The sequence below is a fragment of the Trachinotus anak genome, unplaced genomic scaffold, assembly GCF_046630095.1.
Source record: "Trachinotus anak isolate AG129_WGS33_773 ecotype Australia unplaced genomic scaffold, CSIRO_AGI_Tana_v1 ptg000014l, whole genome shotgun sequence".
Taxonomy (NCBI): domain Eukaryota; kingdom Metazoa; phylum Chordata; class Actinopteri; order Carangiformes; family Carangidae; genus Trachinotus; species Trachinotus anak.
Genome location: NW_027273865.1, coordinates 12805918 through 12832210, shown reverse-complemented (window position 1 = coordinate 12832210; position 26293 = coordinate 12805918). Strand labels below are relative to the sequence as shown.

At 42.6% G+C, this 26293-nt stretch overlaps 1 protein-coding gene across 1 annotated transcript; it reads left to right on the top strand.

Annotated features, from left to right (window-relative positions):
• Positions 1-278: 278 nt before the first annotated feature.
• LOC139631500 (rho guanine nucleotide exchange factor 26-like) lies at positions 279-25588 on the top strand. Its single transcript, XM_071495685.1, has 15 exons — positions 279-471; positions 948-2611; positions 3451-3502; positions 3684-3826; positions 5955-6011; positions 6501-6661; positions 9409-9561; positions 9746-9875; positions 10470-10544; positions 10825-10914; positions 11411-11565; positions 17110-17319; positions 24529-24599; positions 24850-24954; positions 25307-25588. Exons 2-15 carry the CDS (start codon positions 1040-1042, stop codon positions 25447-25449), a joined length of 3117 nt encoding a protein of 1038 aa, XP_071351786.1. The 5' UTR covers positions 279-471; positions 948-1039; the 3' UTR covers positions 25450-25588.
• The last annotated feature ends 705 nt before the right edge of the window (positions 25589-26293 follow it).

Sequence of the window (26293 nt, the reverse complement as noted above, 5' to 3'; positions counted from 1 at the left end):
GGGCAGCTATACAACGCAGTATGATAATATATGCCCGTTAACTAGTCACTAACAACAGATATGTGGAATATACGACTAATATCAATACAAAGAACCATCATTAAAAATCTGTAAATGAGCTTCTCTTGTTTTCTCTCGCCTCTTCTTTGTTAACCACGTATAGTTGGCCACAGATTCGCAGGTGGGTTCATGGGAACTCGGCAGGGCTGTTTCTCACTTCTGTTCCACTCCAGCCCCTCCTCCTCCTCCTCCTCCTCATAGAAACCCTATCAGCTCAGCCCGCTGGCTTCAGACGCGCCCGCTGCCGCGCACTCGGCCGCACAGTAACTTCAGTGTCTCTGCTGCTCCGACTCTGGTTTCACAAACTTTATTTAGTTTCGATGCCACGCTGGATTAAGCCCATCAACCTTCGGCCGAGGAAGGAAGCGCAGGTACAATGACCGCACTCTGCAGCGAAGCCACCGATTAGAGGTAAAAACAAATAACTCACTGAAAAACTACTTTTTTTTTTTTGTTTGTTTGTTTGTTTGTTTTTTTTTTTTACAGCTGAATCACAAATTCTCTTCTGTAGTTTAAATGAAATAACCACAGCATGCCAGTTTATGTTAAGATTTTTGCACAGATACACAAACATTGTTGGGATTTTAAGTAATCGAGGAGATAAAAAAAACAAAACAATATTTGGTCTCTAAGATCACTGTGGACCATTGTTTCCAGCTCACTGTATCTTGTCAGCTTCGTTCTTGTAATTAGAGCATTTCGCAACAGTGAACACATACAAAAAGTTTATCAGCTGTCTGCACTGTCTTGGTCTCTCTTTTGCATGTCCTAAGTTTAGCTGCCAGTATCTGCTCTGAATCTCTGTTAATGAGTAAACTTTGGGAATTTGGACACTGCGCCGAACTCTTTGATACTGATTGGTATTGCCCCCTTTTGTTTATCTTCAGGGGTGAGATCAGTTTGCTACAGGACCACAGTGTTTCCCCTGTGACCTGTGTGTTTGGACAGACGGTAAAGAGGACACAGGCAGATTGTGACCATGGATATCGGCAATGATGTAGATCTGTCCAATAATAATATCACTCCTTTGTGGAAACGCCGCACAGACAATTGTAAAAAACCCCAGGAGTCAAGCAAACCCAAACCGCGACCCTTGAGTTACCACACAAATGGGGTCACGACAACAGACTTCCCTGTGGAGGACAACAAGTGTTCCTTCACCTTGAGCCAACCTGCTGAGAGACTGGTGGTCACACCCGCGTGTTCAGACAGGAACACTGCGGTGTTGAAGCACATTCTACACAAACCCTCCAAGAAATCCAGAGTTGTACGAAGCATCAGCATTGGGCACCTCTCCAACGGACGCTTCTCACTGTCCAAATTTAGGTCTCAGGATAGCAGATCTGCTTCACTGGACAATAGAGTGCATAATGGAGACGGCGACAGGGGGAAAACCAGTAATGGGGAGACAGTATGGGTTCAGTCCGTTCCGTTCAGTCTGAGCTCACAGAAAGACCAGATAGCATTTGGGACGAGTTCACCGTCACTCGAGGCTGCTCCTCTTAACCGTTCCTCTCCTGTCTTGTCTCAACGCACCCCTAACAACAACAACAACAACTACAACCACCATGAACTGTCTTCTCTTTCTTCTGCATCCAGCCCCTCTCCCCCAGCCTGCCGTACCTCTACCCCCTCCTACAGCTCCACCTCCAGCATCCCCTCCCTCTCTTCCCTTAACTCCTCAGACCCCCCAACCCCACGCTCCCCATCACCAGTAGACAGAGGACAAGGGCTCCTCAGACAGACCTCATCCTCATCTGCATCCTCACAGGACACCAGGCTTGCCTCCTCCTCCTCCATGTCTTCCCTTTCTCCCTCTCCCTCTCTTTCCCCATCTGTTACTCCGTCTCCCTCAATAGTCCTCAGCACCCACAGTCCAGCTGCCCTGAAGATGGGCACCCAGCAGCTCATTCCCAAGGGTTTAGCATCCGATGTTCGGCAGAGCAAAGCGCCTCCCCCTGGGCAGCAAGGCCAAGGTTTGGCAGGGTGGCTGGGCTTGGATCAGTCCAAGAGAGCTTTGAAAGCCCTCAGCATGGTGGAGACAGGAGCTTACTTTTCCACTGGAGGGGACTGCAGAGAGGGGACAGAGGGAGAATGTGAGAGCCCAGGGACATTTAGGAGAGGCTTGAGGAGCACATCCTATCGGAGGGCTGTTGTGAGTGGAGTAGACTTAGAGGTCCCATGCGTAGATCTCAAGGTCCATCAGTTGTCGCAGCCTCTCATCAAAGGGGTAGATGGAGATAATCCAGCTTCACCAGTCAGCCCAGGAACTCCTGGTACTGTAAGCCTCACTAGCCCTGGGACAGCCAAGCCTGCCAGTCCTGGGACACTCAAACCTGCCAGTCCTGGGACACCCAAACCTGCCAGTCCTGGGACACTCAAACCTGCCAGTCCTGGGACACTCAAACCTGCCAGTCCTGGGACACCCAAACCTGGGAGTCCTGGAACACCTAAACTTGTTAGTGGAGAGACACCCAAACCTGCTAGCCCCAGGATTACAAAGCCTTGTAGCCCGGGGACAGAAAAGCCTATCAGCACTGGCAAAAACAAGGTGGGTAAACCTGTTAGTCCTAAAAAGTGGTGGTGGGTTCAAAAGGGGAAGTGTTAGGATGTACTCAAGAAACAAATACTAGTACACTTGAAGAAAAAAGGGTTGAAATATCCAGCAATGTTTAAAAAAAAAAAAAAAAAACGAACTAACTTCATTCATTCACACATATGGGAGTAGGAGCAATTTCACCTTCATGTGTTAAGGTATTAATATATTCCAATATACCAACTGGCTCTATTAAAGAAATCAATTTAAGCAGTCGTGCAAAGCAAATGACTCCTGTGTGCTTGTTCTTGAACTCTGCTATCAACGGCTATGAACTCGGCTATCGGTGCACACATACAGCCCTGGAAATACCCTGTGAACTTTGGTATTGCATAGTTTTTTCTTTGCTGTAGCAGACTGAGATTTCTTGATTCAGTTAATCATAATCCATGCGATGGGTTTGTATTTGATTGTGCACAAAGATTACTTCAACATGGACTTTCAGTACTGGAGGGTAAAGTCCAAGAAATTATAAAATCACAACACAGAGTGAGTATTGTGGAACAATCTTAGCAGTAGCAGAAGCTGGGACAAGGCATTACAAGGAAACAATTAATGTGGTTGTTAGCAGACATGATGTAATGTGACACCGTGCCCACACACACACACGCTTTTATACACAATGGGTCTGTAATTAGACGGGGGTCAGGGAAGGAGGTCGCCAGAGAAGTCATGGACAGGACATGGGCAGGTGATAGAGGTACATACTCCTCTTCCATTTTAAGTGTGTGTATGTATCTGGCTGCTCCCTTAGTTTGCCCAAGTCATTACATTTGTGCTTGTTTCTCTTTCAGAATCCAGATAAGAAGAAAGTTTTGCCCTCTCAGCGGACATTTGACAGTGAGGGTGAGAAACGCTTGTCTGTTTTTTTTTTCACCACACTTGTCCCTTCATTTTTACTCTTTTACTATCTATTTTTTTCCCTTCCTGTCACTTTCTCAAAGAAAAAGTACCTTCCTTTAATTAAAAAACCAAAAACGAAAGCTGAAACTGATGGATCTTTCTGACAAAAAACTGGATGTTGCAGAGGAGGAACTGTATCAGAACTACCAGGAGAAGGCCTTGCATAATGATTCAGATGAAGATGCTGATTCCAAAGAACCCAGTGCTGATAGTGGCATCGTGGTGCAGTACAGACCCATACGCACCTCCTGGAGTCAGCTCAGTGTGGTCAGACATAACACACACACACACACAAACACAAACACCACAGTTGTGGTAGCTTTTATTCTCCTTCCTCTATCTTTCTCACTCTTTCTCTACATCCACTCCACAGACAAACATACAATATACACTCAGTGCTGTGGCTGTGGAGCCTTGGAATGCTAGTGCTCTGAAGAATGTTGTCATATCCAGTTTGGCCACAGTCCATACCCATCCTCCCACTATCTCTGCCCTCCTCTGCCCCTGAATGTGTTTATCAAGGAGTACAGAAGCATTTAGTTTAGGACTCGGGTGGGCTGGGAGGCAGACAGTCAGCCAGACCCACAGGAAGCCTTGGAAGCACTGCTGGGCCTTATGCCAATATGTTGGCAAACTCCACACACTCGTCATACTGCAAATATGCTCAAAATGTTGCCTCTAGAGAGAAGTGCGGTGGCTCTACATTACATAATATAGTTAGGGATTGGAATGTAAAGATAGAGGATGGGAATGAGCTAATTTAGTTTTGTATTTGGGCATTCCCATCTGTTTGTTTACTTGTTGTTTACAGGCCATGGAGGTATTTAGGATTAGTTGTGAAATTGCTGGCCCGAGAATAATTTGCACACAGACTATAATAAATGGGAAATTGGATTGAAACTAAAGAATGTTTACAAAATTTCTCTGGTCATCTTGTGTATGTCAGCAAGACACAGAAGTGAACTGAGCACAGTCCGATACCACCAGCCTGACCAGGACACTCCCAAAGTAAGCCCTCTTTTCCATCACAGCTGCTTTACAGCTGTGGATCTGTTGTGTGAATGTGTTTGCCACACAATACAAGACATAATTCTTGCAGGAATTTCCACAACTATCACATTTTGTGGGAAATCCTGGCATGGTGCTGTCATTGTCCTAGTGTGACAGGAAATAAGCTTATTTCCAGAGAAGCTGAGAACCAGATTTACAATTCAATGTCATCTCCTCTGACTTAGCTTATCCCCTCTCTTTCTGGCCCTGTAGCACCATCTGCCATTGAGGGTTTGATGAAATGTCATATCCCAGCAATTTCATTTTCCTTGGAATTACCAGCTGCAGTTTCAGGTGGTGGAGCACAAACAAGAAAACCTAGATTCAAGCCTCAGAAAGGGAAGTTATAATTGTCTTTGAATAATGACAGCTAAGTGATAGTGTTCCAGTTACACCCAGTGAAACTGGAAATCAGGGTAAAGTTCAGTTGGCACAACAGGGAGCAACAAAAAAACGTTCAGCTCTGCAGTGATAGTCATCATTGTTGATATTGAGGATTGGAGGTTTGGTAGAAGGAAAAAGCAAGTGCAATACATAATAAAATGGATGTATGTGTGAAAGGAATAGAAAGTGAGAATTACAAGAGATGTTTGGTCTGCTGCAGGTTTGTTTGTTCTCAGTGTTTGCCAAAGGCTTCAGGGCAGATACTAGTGAGAAGGAAGGCAGCTCCAGGAGCAGTATCACTTCCTTGTGCCTTTATACCAAAACAGGATGAGAAGGTAATGGAAGTAGGGAAAGATGGCCTCTCAGGACTTCTGCCTGCATGTGTGATCTGGTGGAGTATAACATAAATGTGCCCCAGGTCATATTGGTTGTATTTGTTGAAACATGAGACGCAGGCTTGTTTTTTATTTAACATTACCTTGAATTTAAAAAGCCACCGGCTGATTAATTCAATAGCTCTCCACACCCTGTCCATTCCAAAAGATTCCTTTGTTTCGATCTCATTCAAATATCTCTCGACCAACTCTTGCCAGCCACATACCAACACGCACATACACTTTCTGGTCCTTTCCTTTTTTTGCCCATTTTACCTTAAGAATTTTGTGGCTACAACAAATTTCCTCTTTCTGCACTCTCCCCATACCTCTTAATTCAGTGAAAATCTTATTGTTTTTTACTACAACTTCATTGGCTCTCTATTCAATTAAGGTATGCAAAGTGCTCCTTTCTTTGTATGTGGGGACAACAGTGGCACGCCAACAGAGACACGTACACACCCATTCAATAAATGCAAAGGGCCCTTAACCTGAAAAAATCTCAGCATAGTCAGACAAGCGTGACTTTGTATTTGACTTTTAAAATAATTCCTTAGATTTTTCTCAAAGTGTGTTTTCTGTTGTAGGTAAAGAAATGTGGTCTGTCTGAGCGGATGAGTCAGGAGGAACGCAAAAGACAAGAGGTAGGAGTCTTATTTTACCCTTTGTTTCGTTCAGAGTGTTTTGTGTTTTTTGGCCCACACATGCACTTGGTTAAGACTTACCAAGCAGTGGGGGAGAAGAACTGTCCATTCGCTCTCTGTGAACTTCACTAGACCAATAAAAAATCCATTAAAGGAGTACAGCAGGAAACATGCATCATGGACTATTATATCCTTGAAGTGAATGCTATGTAAAAGGAAGGAGAAGGACAGAAACTGTGATAAATATTTACCTGTATCCATGTCGTATTATGGATAATGAGACTAATGAAGTGAATGACAGATTTGTGTAAGTGCATGATATTGTTTAATAGCATGCCAAAGATGCATACAGGTATGTGCTCATGTCAGAGCCTTCCTCATAGAGCAGCCTTCTGAGTCAGTACTTCGAGGACAGGAAAAGTTGCATGTGGTGAACAAAAGAACAAACTCACTTTTTCCTCCCTGTCGCTCTCTCTTGTCCTTCACTAGGCCATTTTTGAGGTGATCTCGTCGGAGCACTCTTATCTCCACAGTCTGGAGATCCTGATCCGCATGTTCAAGAACTCTGCAGAGCTCAGTGAGGCCATGACCAAGACTGAGTGCCACCACCTCTTCTCCAACATCACCGACGTCTGTGAGGCTAGCAAAAAGTAAGCGGTTGAATCACAATGTGTGGCTTTTGCGTTCTTTCTGTTGTGTTTTTTCCTCTTTTGTGTTTGTATTCTTTGCGTGTATGTATAAATAACTTTTTTTTTGGTGTTGAGGCCTTACAGTAAGTGGCTGGTGTTTTTATCAGTGTTTTTGGTTTGGCTAATGAGCTGGATCATTTTCTTGTTTAACAGTACTTTACAGTTGGTAGACCACACTCATTCCATGCGAGGTGTGTCTGTAAACACTATTTACTGCATGCTGATACCATTCTTTCGGCCCGTTTTCAGCGCATGAGCGACTGTGGGTACACAGCAGTGAGCTGTTTTCTGGTTGTGAGTATACATATGGGCACATGATGATAAAAAGATAAGTTGAAAATGGAGTGAAAGAACACAAGAGCAGTTTTGGTTAATTATGGTTACGTTGTCATCATGGGCATTCCTCACTGCGTGAGGGAGCTCAGGAGCGGGCTGGATGTGTCAGTATTTTTTTTTTCCGTTTTTAGAGGTGAATGCATGTAAATGCAATGGCCAAAATCTGTTGCTATGACCCCTCTGAGCTTAGCTGTCCATCATGATTTACAGGACCTGCGTGTGGACTGTTTAATGGCACTCATGGCCAGGTAACCATGAACTTCCAAGGATCTCATAAACTGATGGAAACCATGCATGAAAGTTGAGACTGGTGAAAACTATGCTAGCTCAACAATTACTCTGCTGGAGCAGGCATCATTATTTCTAGAAATGATTGACGAGAGTTTCTCATGTGGAATTTGTCAGCTCAGTATTCATTATAATCATAGTGTCAGCTCTTTCTCTGAAGTAAGTGTTCATTGCAGCAGTCTCATGTCCTTTAAAAACACTGTTTACAGATGTTTAAGTCTACGAGGCTGCTATGGGGGCTGTTGACGACATTAAGGCCTTGGTTGAGACAACATTTAGACAAATGCTCACAGGATTTTAGCTCTTTCTTTCCCTTGGTCCTAAGTTGACAAAACCCCTCTCTGCAAACAGGTTATTACCAAGTTTTTGAGGATATTCCACAAAAAAATGTGAATTCTGGCCTCTAATTTTAAAGTGTGACCTCTTAACCAGGAGTTTTCTGGAACCTCTGGGTTAATAAATCTAAGTGTGAAATGAGGTTAAGCCGGTTTTTTATTGTTGCCAAGGCTGTAAGATTATGAAAATGAAATTTGTAAGTGTGAAAAGGCCCATTTAAGACCATTTACAGAGTTTTAGTTTATCATGGTTGTCCCAGCGTGTGTATGTGTGCAAGTGTGTGCGTGCATCCAGGCAGAGCATTCACTGACTCCCACGTGCAACTGTTCATGACATTTGTTCAGGGATTCCATGTCAGGATTACAGATCCCTCCTCAGAGGGAAAGATTTTTCACCCCTTGCACACAACACGCCTTCTACATGTGCATGTGACTTATCTCCATTATCAGGATTAAAGCAGCCATGACAAATATCACCCCTCACATTCTGAACCTTATTAGGTACATGCAGATTGACATGGACAACATTTGTACATTTATTTACACCTCATTCCCACTTTGCATAAATAGTAGTACCTGTAAATTCCTTCCAGGGTTCAGACGTGCTGCAGCCCATCTCACTCCCCTTTCTCATTCCTATACACAGGCCACACACATTAATACAACACTTTACCCTCCCCACCTAAATACCTGCATAGCTCCAGGGAGGAGAGAGGAGGGCATTGAGATGTAAGTACAGCAGATCTAAAGATATAAAGAGGCCTGTCGCACTGGTTTAACAAGCTGCTTCCCTTGAAATGGAAGAGGACAGCTTTGAGTTTAGCCTCTCAAAGAAAACAGCAGAATGTCTCTCCACCTGCAGACTCCTGTCTAGACTGTGTGAGATAGTGAGTGGGAGAGAGAGAGACAGCCTATCCAAAGGCCTAATTAATGTTATATTCTTCAGTACGTGCTGGTTGAACTCTTTCATTTTTATTTATAATTCTTAGTCAGCAGTCTAATTTGGGGCAGCTCCTTTTTTTTTTTTTCAACATCCTGATTTAACTCACGTCCCTTGACCTCTTCCTCTTGGGGTCAGTGGGTTTTGCCCCAGGAGGGTGTGCAGCCTGAACTTGAAGGGCCTTAAGGCAGTGAATACACCTTTAGGACATGGATCGGCTTGTGCCCTTATTAGAAAGGTAACAGTTCAAAGGGCACAGGGTCAGGCATGAACACAAGGCTCCATGTTCACAAGAAGCAATGTTTCCCATAGATAGTATTAGCACTGTGGGGGTGTGTTTGTGTGTGTGTGTGGTGTATGTAGGGCAGGGGCATTAGAGGTGCTTTTGCAGATGAGCTCAAACTCGGTCCAGCCAGTCAAGGTCAGCGTCCTGTGTCTGTGCAAAAGTTTCCTGTTTGTCACCTTGGACCACGCATGCAAAAACACTTATTCCCTTGAAGCTCTCATGTGGCGTGCCGTTAAACCGGCCATCTGGTGGTGCTCAGGAAGAGGAAAAGCCTCTGTGTTATGGTTAATGGTAGGCTATGTCTATTTTAAGAGGCAGGGAGTTCCTCTTTTGTGATCTTACAGCAGGTTAAGAAGAAAGGTGTTGGCAGTGCTTCCTGCCTTCCTGACTTTTGTATCTGTCATTATGTCCTATATTTTCCCTAATGTGGGATGTCTCATGATTTGACACCTCTGACTCAAGCTGTTGCCATGTGTGGTGTGAATCGCTGACACACTAACCCTTTATTTCATCCTGTGCTCAGGTTCTTCAAGGAATTGGAGGAAAGGCACCAACAGAACATAGTGATCGACGACATAAGCGACATCGTCTGCAAGCATGCTCAGTCCAACTTTGACCCTTACGTCACTTACTGCTCCAATGAGGTCTACCAGCAGAGAACCCTGCAGAGGCTGGTGTGAGTGACCGAACAAACGTGCAAACAGATGTTCTTATCATATCTCCCTCAGATTTGATCCAACATGACTGTTCTGACACTTTGAACCAGGGCGTTTCACTCTTCCTCCCACCCCCCCTTTTTCTGTGTATCATCAGTTACTCCTCTTTCTGAACACCCAGTTTCCCTCCATCCTCTCTTGCAGGTCCAAGAATCCAGCTTTTAAGGAGGTGCTGACCAGGATAGAGGGCCACCCAGACTGCAGGAACCTCCCCATGATCTCCTTCCTCATCCTGCCCATGCAGAGGATCACACGTCTGCCCCTGCTCATGGATGTGAGTGCGCTGAAGACAAACAGTAGCACGATCTTTGGAATTACAAGACTTTGACTATTATGCAACAGTTTGATCAGTCATAGTCCCCTGACTAATTCTCTTCAGGGTGTGTACTAATCTCACAGATGTTTGTATGACCTTACATCAATCCTTAATAATGCTAACTGATTTCACTTTTCCTCCTCCTTCCTCTTAATATTTTTTCCTCTTCAGTTTCTTGCTTCCCCTTGCACCACATTATTCTGTCCCCACTGTTCCTCCCTCGCCTCCTCTCTGGTGCTCTACTTTCATCCTTCTCTCTCCCATCTTCCATCAGCGTCTCCCTGGGGACTCTGGGTTTTATGCTTGTAAACTCAGAGGCTGTTGGATCCTGAGAAAGTTTGATTTCAATTCATTTCTTCCCACAGTGCCTTTAGGCATCAATATTTTATCAGGCCTCTGATAAAGTGTAGTGTGCGTGTGTGAAATGAATTGTTGTGGATTTTTGTGCAAGAATGTGTCTTGTGCTGTTTTTTGTTTTTTTTTTTTTTTTTTTTTAGGGCATGAATGAGTAGAACTGATTTGTTCCCTGACCCCCCAAACCCTCTGTTGCAGACAATTTGTCAGAAGACGCCTAAAGACTCGGCACAATATGAAGAGTGTAAGAAGGCTTTACAAGCAGTCAGCAAGGTCAGTGGGTTTAAGGAGTCAACCAGAAATTTTACGGAACTTATTGTTTGTGTTTATATTTCATAACTTCCATGTATATCTGTCCATAATATTTCTCCAGCGCCTTCTCATAGTACTATAGGGATGTTACGCCATAGGGGACCTGCCTTAATTGTATGAGACTAGGATTAAATTGATTTCCAACCCTTCTTGTACTTAATGAATTTAAGCACATAAGTCATTGTGATTAACAGATACTGTGTGTGTGTGTGTGTGTGTGTGTGTGTGTGTGTGTGAGCAGGTGGTAAGAAAGTGTAATGAAGGAGCTCGCACAATGGAGAGAACAGAAATGATGTACACCATCAACTCTCAGCTGGAGTTCAAGATTAAGGTATGGATGTGTATTTCTTTTGGAAACAACTTGATTCTAGTTCATATCTGACATGAACAACCTCAAAATAACAGTCTTGACATTTTGGTCAGTTCGCTGATTTGTAATCTGTCTCCCAGCAACTAAGTAAATAAGGATTTCCCAAAATGTCAAAGAAAACTGTAAAACATGATCTTATGTAATCATACACTGGCATGTGCACACATGCGGATGCAATAATACAAAGAGTGCACATCACCGTCGCTCACACAAAGACATAATGCACGGAAGGCTTGGCAGGCTCAAGTGTGTCTAAGCAGTGTGGGAAATAACTGTTGGCACAAGTACAGATGTCTAGTTAACATATTCTCAGTCTGCATAGCCAGCTGTTCACACAAGTACACAATAACTGTGATTTAGCAACTCCTGACAGCACCAACATTTTTAAAATACTTAATGTGGTTAGATTTTTTTGTCTTTTCCTGTTTGTCACATTTTCTCTCTTCTTCTCTTCCAGCCTTTCCCCCTGGTCTCATCCTCCAGGTGGATGGTAAAGAGAGGAGAGCTGACGGCCTTTGTGGAGGACAACGGCATCTTCCTGAAGCGGACGTCGCGGCAACAAGTCTATTTCTTCCTCTTCAATGACGTCCTCATTGTGACGAGGAAGAAGAGGTGAGCTGGACAGTGCAGACAGGCTCTGTGTTTGATTCAACTGGTGTGAGTGCCGGCTTCGCTCTTAACGCACCTGTTCTGACTTGTTGAGGGTGAAAGTGTAACCATAAGCCATGGTTTCACTGTGTGTGTGTGTGTGTGTGTGTGTGTGTGTGTGTGTGTGTGTGTGTGTGTGTGTGTGTGTGTGTGTACTTGGACTTGTACTTGCTACTTAGTAAGGACCAAAAAAAGTGTTTTACTAACAGAGTGAGGACATTTTGGGAAAGTGAGGACATTTTGGCCGGTCCTCACTTTTTGAGACACCTTAAAATCACATTTTGAGGGTTAAGACTTGGTTTTAGAGTTATGGTTAGAATTAGGTTTAGGTTAAGGTTAGGGTCAGGGTTGGGGTTAGGCACTCACAAAGATAGAAGTACAAGTGTGTGTGTGTGTGTGTGTGTGTGTGTGTGTGTGTGAGAGAACTGCACATGGCTAAAACCCTTAGTGCAGGGTGTGTGACATTGTTCTCGTGTTTCAACTTGTCCTTGGAATCGGGCCTGTTAAGATACAAAAACATGTCCACGTTCAAAAGAAAGAACAAAACAATGAAGATGCATGAAAGGACAACAGTAACAGTTACGTCACAGCCACAGTGTTAAGTCATCATCGGCAGGGCTGTGCCAGATCTTAAAAAGTTAAGAGGGATTGGCACCTGCAATGCACTGCACAATCACTGTGGTTGGTTCTGCACACTGTCCCCCTGCTTCATGGGTGTGTTTATTAAGCTGAACAGGTGCAGTTACCTGAACCTACTGCGACTTGGGATTATGAATCTGAGCTTGATTTATGAACTTTGTCGAGGTTTCAACATATCCTGGTGCCATGAATCACGTGGAGCTAGTAGACCTGCTCAGTAGGTCTGCTTTCCCCTCCTGTTTCCTCTGGCTTTAGGCAGAACCATGAAGCAAGCCATAAAGATGACTTCCTCGGAATGATGTGGTTTTCATTTGCCTGTGTGTAGTGTGGCTGTGCGTATACATGTGTGTCTGTTTGTGTCAGAAAAAATCCTTTCCCGTCCATCTCTCTCTGCGTCTGGAACTGATTGTCCAGCTTCTCGCAAACTCAGAATTCCTAAGAATCATTTAAAAAAAAGAAAAGAAAAGAAAAGAAACATTCCATGTGATATTTTTCTGGGAATCTGATCCTGGAAGGCAGGCTCCAGCAGTGCGTGGTGTCAAACCTGCGTTTGGAAGAGGGATTTGGGAAAAGGGAGTGCTCCGAAATTGCTGTGTGTATTTGTGCGTGTGTGCACAGTTGAATGGGAGAAGCTGTTAAAATATTGGTTTGTACTGTGGCAGTGAAGCCCTGCTGTGGCACGCTACTCTACTGCACTCCATCTGCAGTCATCAAAACAAAAACAAACCAGGGGTACACAAGGCTAGCCGAGCCAGGCACCGCCAGGTCACAAACCCTTCTAGACATAATGGTATAACAGCTCTTTGCCTTGTCATTATGGAGTGAGTGGGAGTGGAGTGAGAGCTTACAAGCAGCTAACTGCACCAAACGCTCAAATCCTTTCACTTACATTTCCAGGAATATCATAAAAACCAGAGGAGAAGAGATGACCTGACCTGAATGAGTGTGTGTATGTGTGTGTGTGTGTGTGTGTGTGTGTGTGTGAGCCTGTGTTACTTCTCCTATCCTAAAAATGCTGGCTGTGGTTGGGGTTCAGTAGCATTTAACTGAAAATAAATGTAGTATTGTATCTTCTTATCAAATCAGATTTTCCAATAGTCAGTTTCAAGTTGTAAAGGTTGTAAATCCAAGAGAAACAATTAATCAGTTGACACAATTTACTAGCAATTGTTTTGGTACTTGATTAATTGCTGAAGTTATTTTTAAGCACAAATACCAAACATACTCAGTTTCTCCAGCGTGAGGATTTGCTGTTAGTCCTGTTTTATATCCATGTGCATTAAATCGCCTTTGAACTCTTGGTCAGCACAAAACAAGAGATTTGAAGATTTCACCTTGGACTCTGAGAAACTGTGGTGAACGTTTTTTCTACAATTTTCTGACATTTAAAAAACCACAGTTAGTCAGTTAATTGAAAAATAATAGTCAGATTAATGAGAGTAAAAATAAATGTTAGTTGCAGCCCTGTTAGAAATATTTAAGAACTAAAAAACAAAGTTTAAACCTCTGGTTTTGTTTGTTTACATATTTGGTATTTATTGTTCATTGCCCTCCGCTTGTTGTGGAAAGGAGTGGCGATAAAACATCCAATAAGAGTTTCGTGAGACTTCAAGCTTAACGAATCTGTTTATTTTATCAAGTTCAAACTTGATCCAAGAAGAAACTGGCTGTTGGAAACCAGCTCCATGTCAGACTGGGCTATTGTCACGCAGTGGGGGAAAGTGTTGCTCTGCTGCACTCCGGCTTACAGGAACACTTACATAACACCCAGTCCACACCAGCTGGCTCCTCTCTCATCTTCACTTCCCCCCTTTTTCCTGTGTGATGCTGGGCATCATCTAAACATTGAGGGTGAGGTTTCCATCTCTCTCTTTTCTTGTTTTTTTTCCGCTCTCTCTGCTCTTCTGTGCTTTGTCCTATCTGTGTGTGTGTGTGTGTGTGTGTGTGCGTGCGTGCAAATCTATAATCCCAACACATTCTGTTCTAGTTTTTTTTTTTTTTCCCTCCTGCTGTTTGTGTGACTATGCCTTAGTCTCAACACTCCTACTCTGCACCAGAACATTATGCTTTCACCATGCGGTTGTGTGTGTGCGTGCACACTCGACTCTGAGTCCTATCTCGACATCTCTCTGAAGATTTGTGTTGCTTCTGCTTGTGTGTTGAGGAGCAGAGTTGTACACTAGTAAGATGGCAGCTGACACAGTTGTGATGGGGTGTGGTAGATGCCTGTGCTATCTCTAACAGTGGAGTGATTTTCATACCAGCAGAGTTGTGTGTTTGTTTCTGTGTAAGTAGCTGATGTGACAGCCAAACATGAGGTAAGGCTTCTCTTTCCTTTTCTTTTATTTAGTTTGAAGTGTCTCGCTTACACATTTCGACACAGTATTTCTCAATAATTTCCCACCTTCATTCCTCTATTTAGTAATGAGCTGACACTGCATACACACCCGCAGAAAACTCACCCCACAAACATGCAGATTCCTCACCCATCCCACTCCACAGTGTCATGTTAATGGCATTCCAGGCATTTTACCTGTAGGGCCTGTAGGAGCCGAATACTGACGAATCCCTGAAGTCCAGGGATTCTTATTTCACCACCATTTTTGGGATTATTCAGTGTTTTATAGTAGGAAATCATTTGGGATCATAAGGATTTTGGGTTACATGAAATTCTGAAATGTTTTCTTGTGAAAATGAATACTATTTTAAGGAATTTGTATTCTATTACAGTAGTCAGGTATATACATATTTTTATTATTTAAGGGTTATATGGATGGTTTAAGGGATTTTAAGGTGGAAAATATTGTTTATAGAAAGTAACATTACATGTACTCCTTACTTTGCAACCACAGTTCAGGTGCAAATTAAAGGGTTTACGCGTTTAAACATACAGACACATTAATTTACTGTATACATTAAGGTGTTTTTAGTGTATTATATGCACAATTTAAAGGGTTCTTAGGGGTTCAAAATCAAATCCTTGAATTCTAGTTGAATTTGACATTTTTTGAGGTTGGGGGGGGGGTCTTTTCTTGCATTTTCTTTCACTTTTCACTTTCCTGTCCCTTGTGCCTGTTCATTCCCTCTGCTTTTATCTGGCCCTAACCCTAACCCTTTAATCTGTCTCTCCCTGTGCTCTACTTTCTTTCTCCTCCTCTAAGAAGTCTAATTGATTCTGGGCAACAGACTTTAACTTGACTGACTGCTGGACAATAGGGGCTGAGGGGTAACTGTTGAACCTTGTTGAGAACCTTGCAACCGTGACTGTCTCCAACCAGTCACAACAACAGAGTCCAGGGTTTGTGTGTGTAAGTGAAAGAGTGAGACAGTAAGACATGGATAAATACACTGTTCACTACTGTTTGTTTAACCACTACCTTTGTAGCTGCTTGTGTGTGTGTGTGTGTGTGTGCGCGCAGCATGAATGTGTGTATACTAATGGATATGCTGGCGTACACGGAGCTAGCTCCTGTCCAGCAGCCTCTCAGAGTCCCAGTCTCAGGTTGATAAAACACATGCGAGCTGGACTTAAGCTCCTGTTCTTCAGAGCACTGTGAAAAAACACACACACATTAGGGGGAGCATGCTCCCCAATCAGCTCCAGATGTTTCTAACTAACTCTGTGTACTGCTAGACACAGGGTCATGCTCAGGTAAAGGTCCTCATGGGAACTGTAGGCTTGTACCAAAAAAAACCAGGGGGCAGGTGATTTACTGTAAGGACATGTAGACATCTGAGTATGTGGAGCTTTGACTGGCACAAAATGAGACATAATATGATAGCTGATTTATCAATCCAGGGGAATTTGATTAACCCCACGGACTCAGCCTCTCATGGGCTGAGTAGCTGAGGTAACAAAGAAACTAGATCTCTAATGAAAACAATAAGTTAAAATTTGATATGTGGTGGGATGCGGGTTTGGAGGGATTGATGGTGTAGCAGGAACACAATAATCAGCAAATATTATGTATTTGATATGTAACCTTTTACTCCCTTCTTATTATTGCAACAAGATGACTGAACATTTAGACATTTTTTTATCATATTTATTTCACTTGCTTTTAAATTAATTAACCAATAGGGAACAATATGTTGTCATCACAGACGTTAGTTTCTTTCAACACTTTTTAATCTTTATAAACATTTTAATTTAATTTAATACTGGAAAAACAAAGTAGCGACTATATGGTATATTTTTGTTAAAGCTCCACTTGGAGGCTGCTGCACCATATCCAGAAATGCAGACTGTAACTGGGCTGAAGGGCCCACTGCACCAGCTGTGGATTGGGGCTTTCAACAGGCTACCACAGGAACTGTCGAAATGAAAAACTAGCTTTGTTTAAATGATACTATTGTGTGTATAAATGTTTGGTAGGAAAGTTGAAGAAAAGAAGCTGAATCCACATTTATGACCAAATGCCAAGCTGTCAAAAGAACATCGGATTATCTGGATTTCTAGACTATGCCTTTATGATGTTTTTATCTGACTTAAAGTAAACCCAGGTTCAGTTTTATCTTGAAATTACAAAATGGTACAAATGGAAAATGTACTAGTCTAATTTGCGTTATTTTATTCATCTGAGTAGTGTTTTTCAGTGAGTTAATTTGACTGTCAAATTCAATTTTCCCGTAGTTTTCCACCAAAGCAACAATATGTGTGTATTTGTACCTATGACCTTCAGTCATTATCTTACTGTAATACAATGCACATAGTATAGCTCCTCTTGTATGTGTGGTGTACTGTGTACAGTCCATTTCCTAAGTCCACTTTACACATTTCACCAAAACCTCTGTCACACAGACCAGCATCTTGAAAACATGGAATCATACAGAATTAAACCTTTCCTTCTGTCTCTGTCTTCTTCCCAGTGAGGAGAGTTACACGGTGATAGACTACGCTCTGAGGAACCAGATCTGGGTGGGTTCCTGCCAGCCCGAGCATCTCAACCTGTCACCGGTCAGAAGCACCACCAGCATGCTTAGCTCCCGGCAAGCCGGCGCCAACCATCTTTTCTGTCTGCGTTTCCGTAGCAACCACTCTGGCGAAAAGGTGCCCATGATCCTGGGGACAGAGTTGCTGTGAGTGCTCTATTTTGTAACCTTTGTGCCTCATAACTTTGCTGTTTTCGTTTCACTTGTGTTCAGTTACAGATTTACAAGATCTGCTGTAAAACAACCGGTGACTCATTTTTGCCTCTGACATAACATCACTCTTGCATCTTTTTACATACACAGTAGTAGGCCAAGGTACAGATAAGGTTTGATTTCCAGTCAAGACAGCAGAGTGAGTCTCACTTCATTGTTATTTTTTCCATGGCTGAGTGCTCGTCTCTGTGCCAGCAGAACCTTCTCTTCGCCTTGATTCAGATTCCTACTCCCTTATCTTTACCGTCATGTGCTCCAGTATGCTTTTTAACTTGAAGTAAGAGAATCCCCTCACCTCTCTCTCCTTAGCTCGTATTTCTTAGTCTCATTTTGGACCATTACAGGTCACAGGGATATTCTGTTACATCTATTCTCTAGATGCAGCCTGAGCCTCACTGTTCTTCTTTAAGTGACCTAGGAAATGAAGTTTATTATTGTGTTTTACAGTCTGCAGTCGTACTGTAATGTAGACCAGCTGTAGCAGATAATTGTTTTGTTGACTGAGCGTCTTGCAAGATAATCATCTATTCTAGGAAAGCAACATTCTTTGTTTAAAGTCTGTTGAACTTAATTGCATGCGCAGTGTGAATGATTACTCACACATCTGACCTAGAAATACATTCAGCTGGATTAAAGTTCCTTGATGTTCACGCTTATAGCCATGTGGGTATTCGACCACCAATTCCATCTCTCTTTGTACAGCGACTGGACTGAAGAGCCAAGTTGTTTACATAGATTATATAACCCGCACAAACAAAAGGGATCTGTCATATTAGTGTTAGCAGTGTTCACACATGTACACAAATATGCTTCCTGATGTACACACACACACACACACACACACACACTTTCTGTTTTCACTGTAATTATTTGCTGTGGTTCAAAGCTTTGTAATGGCGTGTTTTCATATGCCTGTTCCTCCTCATTCCTGTGTCATTGGAGAACCTCCCTCTGTCTCATTACAGAAGCTGTGCTTTTCAGCTGCACTGTACAAAGCACTGCCTTCAAATGGCTCTTAACCCATTTCAAGCCTTTTTATAGTCTTTCTCTCAAATCAGCCAAAGTACATATTATATTATTCTGTCACCATGGCTATAAATATGTAATCCATGGAAGTTAAAATTTTTATATTTACTTAAAAAATGTATCACAATGTAATAGAGAGAATTCAGTAAATGATAATTAAACATAGTGGCTTTACAGAGAGGCCCAGATCAGGCAGTGGTAGTTATTTTCAACAGCTTAACAACGGCTCATCGCATGGTACGGGAGTCTAAGGGACGAGGGTAGAACTGCAACAGTCATTTGACCATCTACAGAGAATTAATAAGGAGCAGCAACTTTGATAATCGATCAATGGGTTTGAGTCTAAAAAATTAACCCATTAATCAATAATGAAAACACTTGTTTGTTGCTGCTGGACAGGAATATATCAAGAACAGTCAGTAGTCCTTTCAAGAAAAAAAAAAAAACACCTCAGTATGTGATCTCTAGTCAATCCTAATAAATTGATACAGTTGAAAAATCACACACATTTCCACTGTCCAGTTTTGCGTTTGTTCCCTGTAGCTATTCAAAATTAAAAGTAATTTTCTAGAGTGGGTCACTCGTATTAGCTGCTGCACCGTGAAAGCTGGACAAAGCGACTGCAGTAATAGTGTTAAGTGTGACTGCTACGGGCCTGTGTCGGTGGCAATCTCAGTGACATGACTCAATGTGCTGCCCACTGAGCCTTTAGTTACTGCCCATGTATACATGTGGGGGGCTCCTTGTCTATCTGCCCCCTCTGTCTAGTGTGTGTTGTTGTGGAAAGCCCCTGGACTCCCTCCTTTGAAAGCTTGGGTTTGGGGCCCTCGGCTTAGATGTAATGATGTGTGTGTGTGGAGGGTGCAGTGCTCCACTCACTGTAATACTGAATGAGCTGAGGAAAGGGGACCCTGACAACTGTCCATTGTTACAGTGGTTGCTAGGCATTGTTTAAGCTGTTGCCTAGCAGTGGCCCATTGTTAAGTGGGCTGTTTCCCACGACTATCCTTCCTCCCGCCCTGTTGCTTCACTCTCCCCGACTCTTCTTCACAGTCCCGTGTCTCATCTTTTACACAGCAGCCAGCGTCTGCTCTTTGTTTTTGATGACCAGAGAATAACTTCCTCTTCCTCCGGCCATTCATTCCAGTTTAGTGATTTAACCCAACATGACACATAGAAGTGGTATTACATTAGCCAGCCTATTTTGTCTTGTATCAGATTTAAATGAAGTAGAGAGGGCAGATGATGAGTTTTGCGGCTTTGTCGGGTATTGCTGTAAGGATGGACAGAATCTCTTAGTTTCATTACAGATGAAGCCACGTTATATTTTTGGTCACTCATTAAGTCTATAAAATTTCTTAATTTTGAAAATGGTAAAAAGCGAGAATTGTCAATTGTTTTTCTTAATCAATTAATTAATTAAGTCAATAAAATGCCAGAAAACTGTTAAAGAGACTATCACAGTTTCCAGAGCTTCAGGTGTTGACATCAAAAAGCTTGTGTTGTTGACCAGCTTCCCAAAATCTACAAATTTTGAATTTTCAATGAAAGGAAACAAAAAAGCAGCAAATCCTGAAATTTGAGAAGCTGGAGCCAGAAAATCTGAGTTTTCCACTTTCACTTGGTAAATGACTTAAATGACACATTTGTCACATTTGGTGATTCATTTTTTGTTTCCTTTGACCAACCATTTCATCAGAGTGAAGAGGTTTTGTAGGTACACTATGAACACACACCTTTGTTTTGTGACAAACTGTGCAATGTTACTACTAAAGTAAAGCTAAAATATATTGAAACAAGCCTGTTTCACATGTGTGTTTCAATGTTCACAAAATGTTAAAGTGAGCCTGGGAAGGAAGCAGCTGACCGGAGAGGACGGTCAGCTGATTTGTTCCTGCTGTCACACTTCAGAAGGCAAAGACGGCAAAAATGCAGGCCGACTTTGAGTGTGATTTCTCTGGAATAGGTATAAACCTCAGTGGTTCTGAGGAATTAAATGTCCTCTACTGAAAAGGAAGTGGCTGTGCTGCGTTTACTTGCATATATTGTTCACTTCCCTGCTGCATTTAAGTCGGGTTTCAGTGTGAAATTCCACACATTCTGACTGAAGGCGGGTGTGTGTGTGTGTGTGTGTGTGTGTGTGTGTGTGTGTGTGTGTGTGTGTGTGTGTGTGTGTGTGTGTGTGTGTACTTGCTACATAGTAAGGACCAAAAAAAAGTATTTTACTAACAGAGTGAGGACATTTTGGGAAAGTGAGGACATGTTGGCCGGTCCTCATTTTTTGAGACATCTTAAAATCACATTTTGAGGGTTAAGACTTGGTTTTAGAGTTAAGGTTAGAATTAGGTTTAGGTTTAGGTTAAGGTCAGGGTTAGGGTTAGGCACTCAGTTGTGATGGTTAAGGTTAGGGTAAGGGTCTAGGGAATGCATTATGTCAATGAGTGTCCTCACAAAGATGGAAGTACAAGTGTGTGTGTGTGTGTGTGTGTGTGTGCGTGTGTGCGTGTGTGTGGTGTTGTTGTTTTTTGTTTTTATTGTGGAAATGAAACTGTAGAAATGGACATTTCTATGTTGGTCAGTGTGGGTTAGGGTTAAGGTTTCTGCTTTCAGTTCCATTTGTTCCACTTGCTTTCTACCTGCAGAGCCTTTAAGCCGATTACCTGTGTCTACTCCAGCCTATGTGTCACTGTGTGAGGTCCTAGAAACATGCATACAACAGACTGATCTCTGACTGCAGCAGTGGCGTAGTACATCAGGAATTCAGACAGACAGCTGGATTGGAGATGGCACAGGGACGTCTGTGTGACTGCTCTCTAACAGTCCTCTCTAGCATCGCCTGTGATTCTCTTCTTCTCTGTCTGTGTCCTCGTCCTTCTCTGTATATCCTTTTGTTCAGCGTGCGCATGTCAGCGCGCCTTCCCCATGACCCAATGTTGCGTCCTGTCCAGAGTCAGTGAATAGCGTTTCTCTATTAGTGGAACAGAGCAGCTACAGAACTCTGCAGCAAAACAGTTCTGTTAGTCAGATATGCAGCTATAACACAAAGCAGCAGCAGTTATGCAACAGCCCCAACCACGAGGAGGGAGTCTGTACTTATGCTGCACACTTAAGCGTTGTTTTTATATATTTTTCTATTTTGCTCCGTCTGCTTTCGTTTATGTGATTGTTTTGGTTTTCTTACTATGTCTGCTTTCGTTTATATGATAAGGAAAAACTTGCTGATGGGAATCGTTCCTTCCGTCTGGGAGTTTCCCTGGCTCCTCTGCTCCGGGCAGAGAAATGTCATGTTTTTGTTGGAGGAGTAGGAATTGTACCCAAATGCTGTTCTGACCCATGGTTAAGTGGAAACAAGGGAAGTATTCAGTGGGGAGTAAACAAATTGATAGGAGTTAGCAGAAAGGGTTAGGAAGAGAGGCAGTGATGAAACTGGAATGAGATGGGGAAACGGTGGTCTGGCGGTGATTTGAAGTTGGCAGGGGAAGGGAGGTTAGAAGGAGGTTGTCATCACTTTTTATCTGCTTGTGTGAAAGAGGTTTTACAGTGCAGTGATGAGGCCTCGCTTCTTTTCAGATGTGAAACAAGAACCTCTGACAATGGATTTATGATTCTTCGCATTCTCTTGCTGTTGGGCTTGAATGGTTAGAGGCAGAGGGGGCTTTACTGCCATGAATAGACTGATCCTGCACAGGCCTGTAGTCATCTAGAGGGGAAGAGGGCAAGCACCTGCTGTTTGTACATATGCAGTATTCACATGCCTGCATGTGAACACACACTCTTACAATTTGAGGGCTGTTTTTTTTTTTTTTTTTTTAACCTGAATCCCATTTTGGTACACACCTCACATTCCACAGATAACCATTAAGTGCCTTTCGAACACATGGTTGTGTGTTTGCGCCTGTGCAGGATATATTGAATACGTGTACATTCATAGTTTCAATAAGTATTTCAGCTGTTAAAGTGTGAGAAGGCGACCTGTCATGATGGTGTGCACTGTAAGTGCACATGTATCAGACTTTTGGCATGTGTGTCCAGCTGTCAAGAGCAACATCTAACAGCTGCCTTTCCCACAGAGCAGCTCGGATGTTACACATTTGGTACAGAGACGAAGCCCTTACATTTGTGTAACATGTATTCACTTGAAGAGCATTTATTTGATTGGTGTCTATTAAAATATGGACACAATAATTTAATAATTTTACCTCCTCCACCTAATCTCCTTCCACTTTGTTTCTGTTGTATGTTTTGCCAAGGACAGTTACAAGCTTGATATGTTGAGCTACATAAAGATTTGCAGGCTGCTATTTGTCCATTAGTAATGTGTGATGATACCTTCCAACAATGCCAACATTATGGCTCTGTGAATGGCAGTGTTGGTTGGTCAGTCCACTGCTTTGGTCCAGACTTAAAAATCAGTGTGAATTGTAAAAACTTTGATGATCCCCTGACTGCAAAACTAACAACATTCCCCACCAGACTCTTGTGTCTTGTCCTATTGTGTGCTTTGCCATTCATGTACAGTTATATAGTTACTATATGGAGCTACAGAAAGATTTGCTGCCCTACTTGTTGGTGACTAATGTGGTTATCATGGTGCTCGGCAACAATGACATTTTTCTTTTCTCTTTCATTTTCTTTTATTTGGATGTAAACATCCGTTAGCTAGTTCTGTCACAGTACCAGATTTTCACTACATGATTGTCGTGACCATAAGAATTCTTGATACCGATATTACTGTGGTATGTACAGAAAATCTGGGGGAAAAAATAATGCTATCAATCAAATTCATCTGTAACTTTGTTTATTTAGTTTTGTCTCTTTTTTGTCAAATGAATTAGACTCGAATACGACTGTAGGGAGGTGGAGAAAGTCTGTAACAATAACTGTACAAAAGCCTAACTGTACCAGATGAACTGATAAACAAAAGATCCACAAGCCCTAACATCTGCCATCATGATGTTATCATATGTGTATTATTAACACAATATCAGTATTTCATCTTTAGCCTCTTGACATAAAAAATAAGTATCAAAAGATTAGAACCAGCAAATTATGGTATTGAGTTAACCTCCAAAGTCAGTGGTAGAGCAGGCTAGCTTCAAACTATGGATATGATATTAAAAAGTAACAAAAAGTAATGACATCACTTGACTAGGCAGTAATTATTTCCCATCTGGACTATGATCCCAGGAAGAATTAAAAACGGCAGTGGTGGTTATTGAACACAATGAAAGGTACCAACTGTAGCAACATACCAAGACTGTAACATTTATTGTGAAATTCCAAAGGCTGTCATATGCTAGCCTTAATGTAGTTAAGTTGCATTGTGTGTACACACTGATGGCCTCTAAGTTAATGATTTTATTCACAGCACTGGTTGTAAAGGTGATTTCACACTGTCCAGTCAGTTGTTGAGGGATGACGTGACCCTGTATTTTACAGCTGTGTCCTGAAAAGGATCTAAACAGCATGGGTACAATGGGAACACAATAATGAGGCCTGACTCATGGGACTTGCCCGTTTTTGGTTCATTTGAGGCTCTCGTGAAGAGGGTCCACACAATTACTGGTCATTCTGTGATCGTCTGTGCATGTTGTACCCATCTGCATGATGCAGGCCAATGGTGCTGACTCACAGAGGGCCTCAATAAACCCCGTATGGTTCATTTCCTGAACCCTCTTTATCTCTCCCCCTCCTGCTCTTTCTAAATCCACCCCTCTTCTCTCCATTCTGTAGTTTTTGAGAACAGGTGTAATGAGAGATAGAGTTTCTTGGAATCTGACCTGAGCCGCTCCACCCATTTTTTTCCCCCTGCTTTTTACCCCCATGAAAGACATGAGAGAGGGAAAGCAAAAGCAGGTCCTGAGAATCAGCCTTTGTGTTTGTTCTCCTCATTTTGCTCTGACTGAAAACACACCTCTGTTCTCTTTGACGGGACAGAGAGGAGGGAGGGGACGCAAAACTTGCTGGGCAACTCAATTATCAATTCGCCTCAATAGCGTGTTAGCTTGTGTGCATGTACGTTCTCAATAACACCTGACACTGCAACAGAATTAAGCCCTGTCAACCACACCACAAAGGTTTTATGACTTGCTCATGTTCTGTTATGTGTGCTTTCAGAAATGAGCGTGCTCGATGGATCAGTGCTCTGGGCCGGAGTGTCAACAACAAAAAGAGCCAGGACAGAATCAGTGAGTTACACAAAAACACACTTTCACATGTACACTGTGATCCTTCACTTTTCCTTTTAGGCTGTTGCACCACCTTGTGGTCATTAGATTAAACCATTTTTTTTTTCGCTTCAGCTTGATTTGATTGGGCAGTGCATGTTAAATTCAGATGCAGTATATTCAAATAAGGCCAGTGTGATTTGTGTTATTGATGGACTTAAATTATCTTCTCAGCATCCACTCACATGTATTTTTGTTGGTGCTCTTCCAGATGCCATGCAGATGGAGGTGGTCAGAACTTACACAGCCAAGCAACCAGATGAGTTGTCCCTGCAGGTGGCTGATGTGGTGCTGGTCTCGCAGACTGTAGAAGACGGTGCGTTAGCTCTCAGTGCCTCCCTCGCCTTTATAACTCAGTCATGTTCTCTTGCTCCTTGTATAGCTTCACTCACCCTTGTTAGTATTCCTCTCATTTTCCACTTTCCTGTTTCAATCGCACCCTTTAGTCATGCACTTCTATACAGTTTTTTTCAGTAGCCACCTTTTCCACACAATTGATTTAAAATCTACACGAATACACAGGGCCAAAGGTCCTTTCCCTTTTGGTGACCATAGCAACTGACTTCCATGTTTAAGAGCAGACATGAGCATCATGGAACAGAGAGACAGTAACAGCACCAGGAAACACAACACGTTTCAGTTTTCATTTCTAAAATTTTTCCTCCCAGGCTGGTGTGAAGGTGAGCGACTGCGCGACGGAGAAAGAGGGTGGTTCCTCGCCGAGTGTGCAGAACCGATCACATGTCCGGCCACCATCGAGCGTAACGTGCAGAGGATGGACCGCCTGCAGGGGTTGGAGACTAATGTGTGAAAAGGACAAGCCAGCTGTTTAAACCACGGAGGACTTTCCTCTGCTGTTGGTGACCCCGCGACACACCAGTGACCTGCCTTTTTAAGCAGTGAACCCAGACAAATGAGTTCAGTAACAGCATCAGTGACCTGCCTTCAGGGACCAAATGGACCAGTATGGGAGCTGAGTGGCTGCTGGACCCTTTACAAGTGGAATAAAGATGAAGCCATAATTCAAGACGACTTCTCAGGCTTACTGTCTGAGTTTCAAAACAAGGACTGAGCTCAGAACAAAACCAATGGAGGGACTCCATACTGATCGGTCTTTGTGTGGGTGGGATGATTTGACAGTGGGATCTGTCACATTCATTAATTCCCCAGTTGGTTTTAGAAAATTTTACTCCCACAGCCAAAGTCACTGTTTTCAACACCCTGCTACAAAACTGTCAAATTTGTAAATGTTGTTATTTTTTCAAACATATTTTTGAGTATAAATGATGTGTGATGACTACAGTACCGCTATATGAGGTAAGGTAGACCAAATAGTGTGAAACTGACAGCAGCCTGTTGCTCTGTAAATAAGGCTCAGGCCATGTGATTAGGAGCTTTGCCAGTAACAATGTAAGTGTGTATGTAGATGCTGATTGTGACAGTGATAATGTGGCAAGAAGGTGAGATTGGCAACTTATTTACAGTGTGTGTATGTTAGCACGGACTGTTTATTAGCATCTGATAGCAAGTAAAACTATTACAGTGATATTTTCAACAAAATCCAATACTTGGTGTATGTTGAAATGCAAAAGAAAGACATGAATGCTACTTGTCTGAAGCTTGAGGCACCTTGTGTAAATAAGTCATAATTAATT

What these genes read in the sequence shown, in the direction of transcription:
- LOC139631500 (XM_071495685.1), top strand. Translation starts at nt 1,040, where the DNA reads ATGGATATCGGCAATGATGTAGATCTGTCCAATAATAATATCACTCCT. An exon ending in CTTTACAAGCAGTCAGCAAG is followed by an intron (nt 10,545 to 10,824) that starts GTCAGTGGGTTT and finishes GTGTGTGAGCAG; the next exon opens with GTGGTAAGAAAGTGTAATGA. An exon ending in ATCCTGGGGACAGAGTTGCT is followed by an intron (nt 17,320 to 24,528) that starts GTGAGTGCTCTA and finishes GTGTGCTTTCAG; the next exon opens with AAATGAGCGTGCTCGATGGA.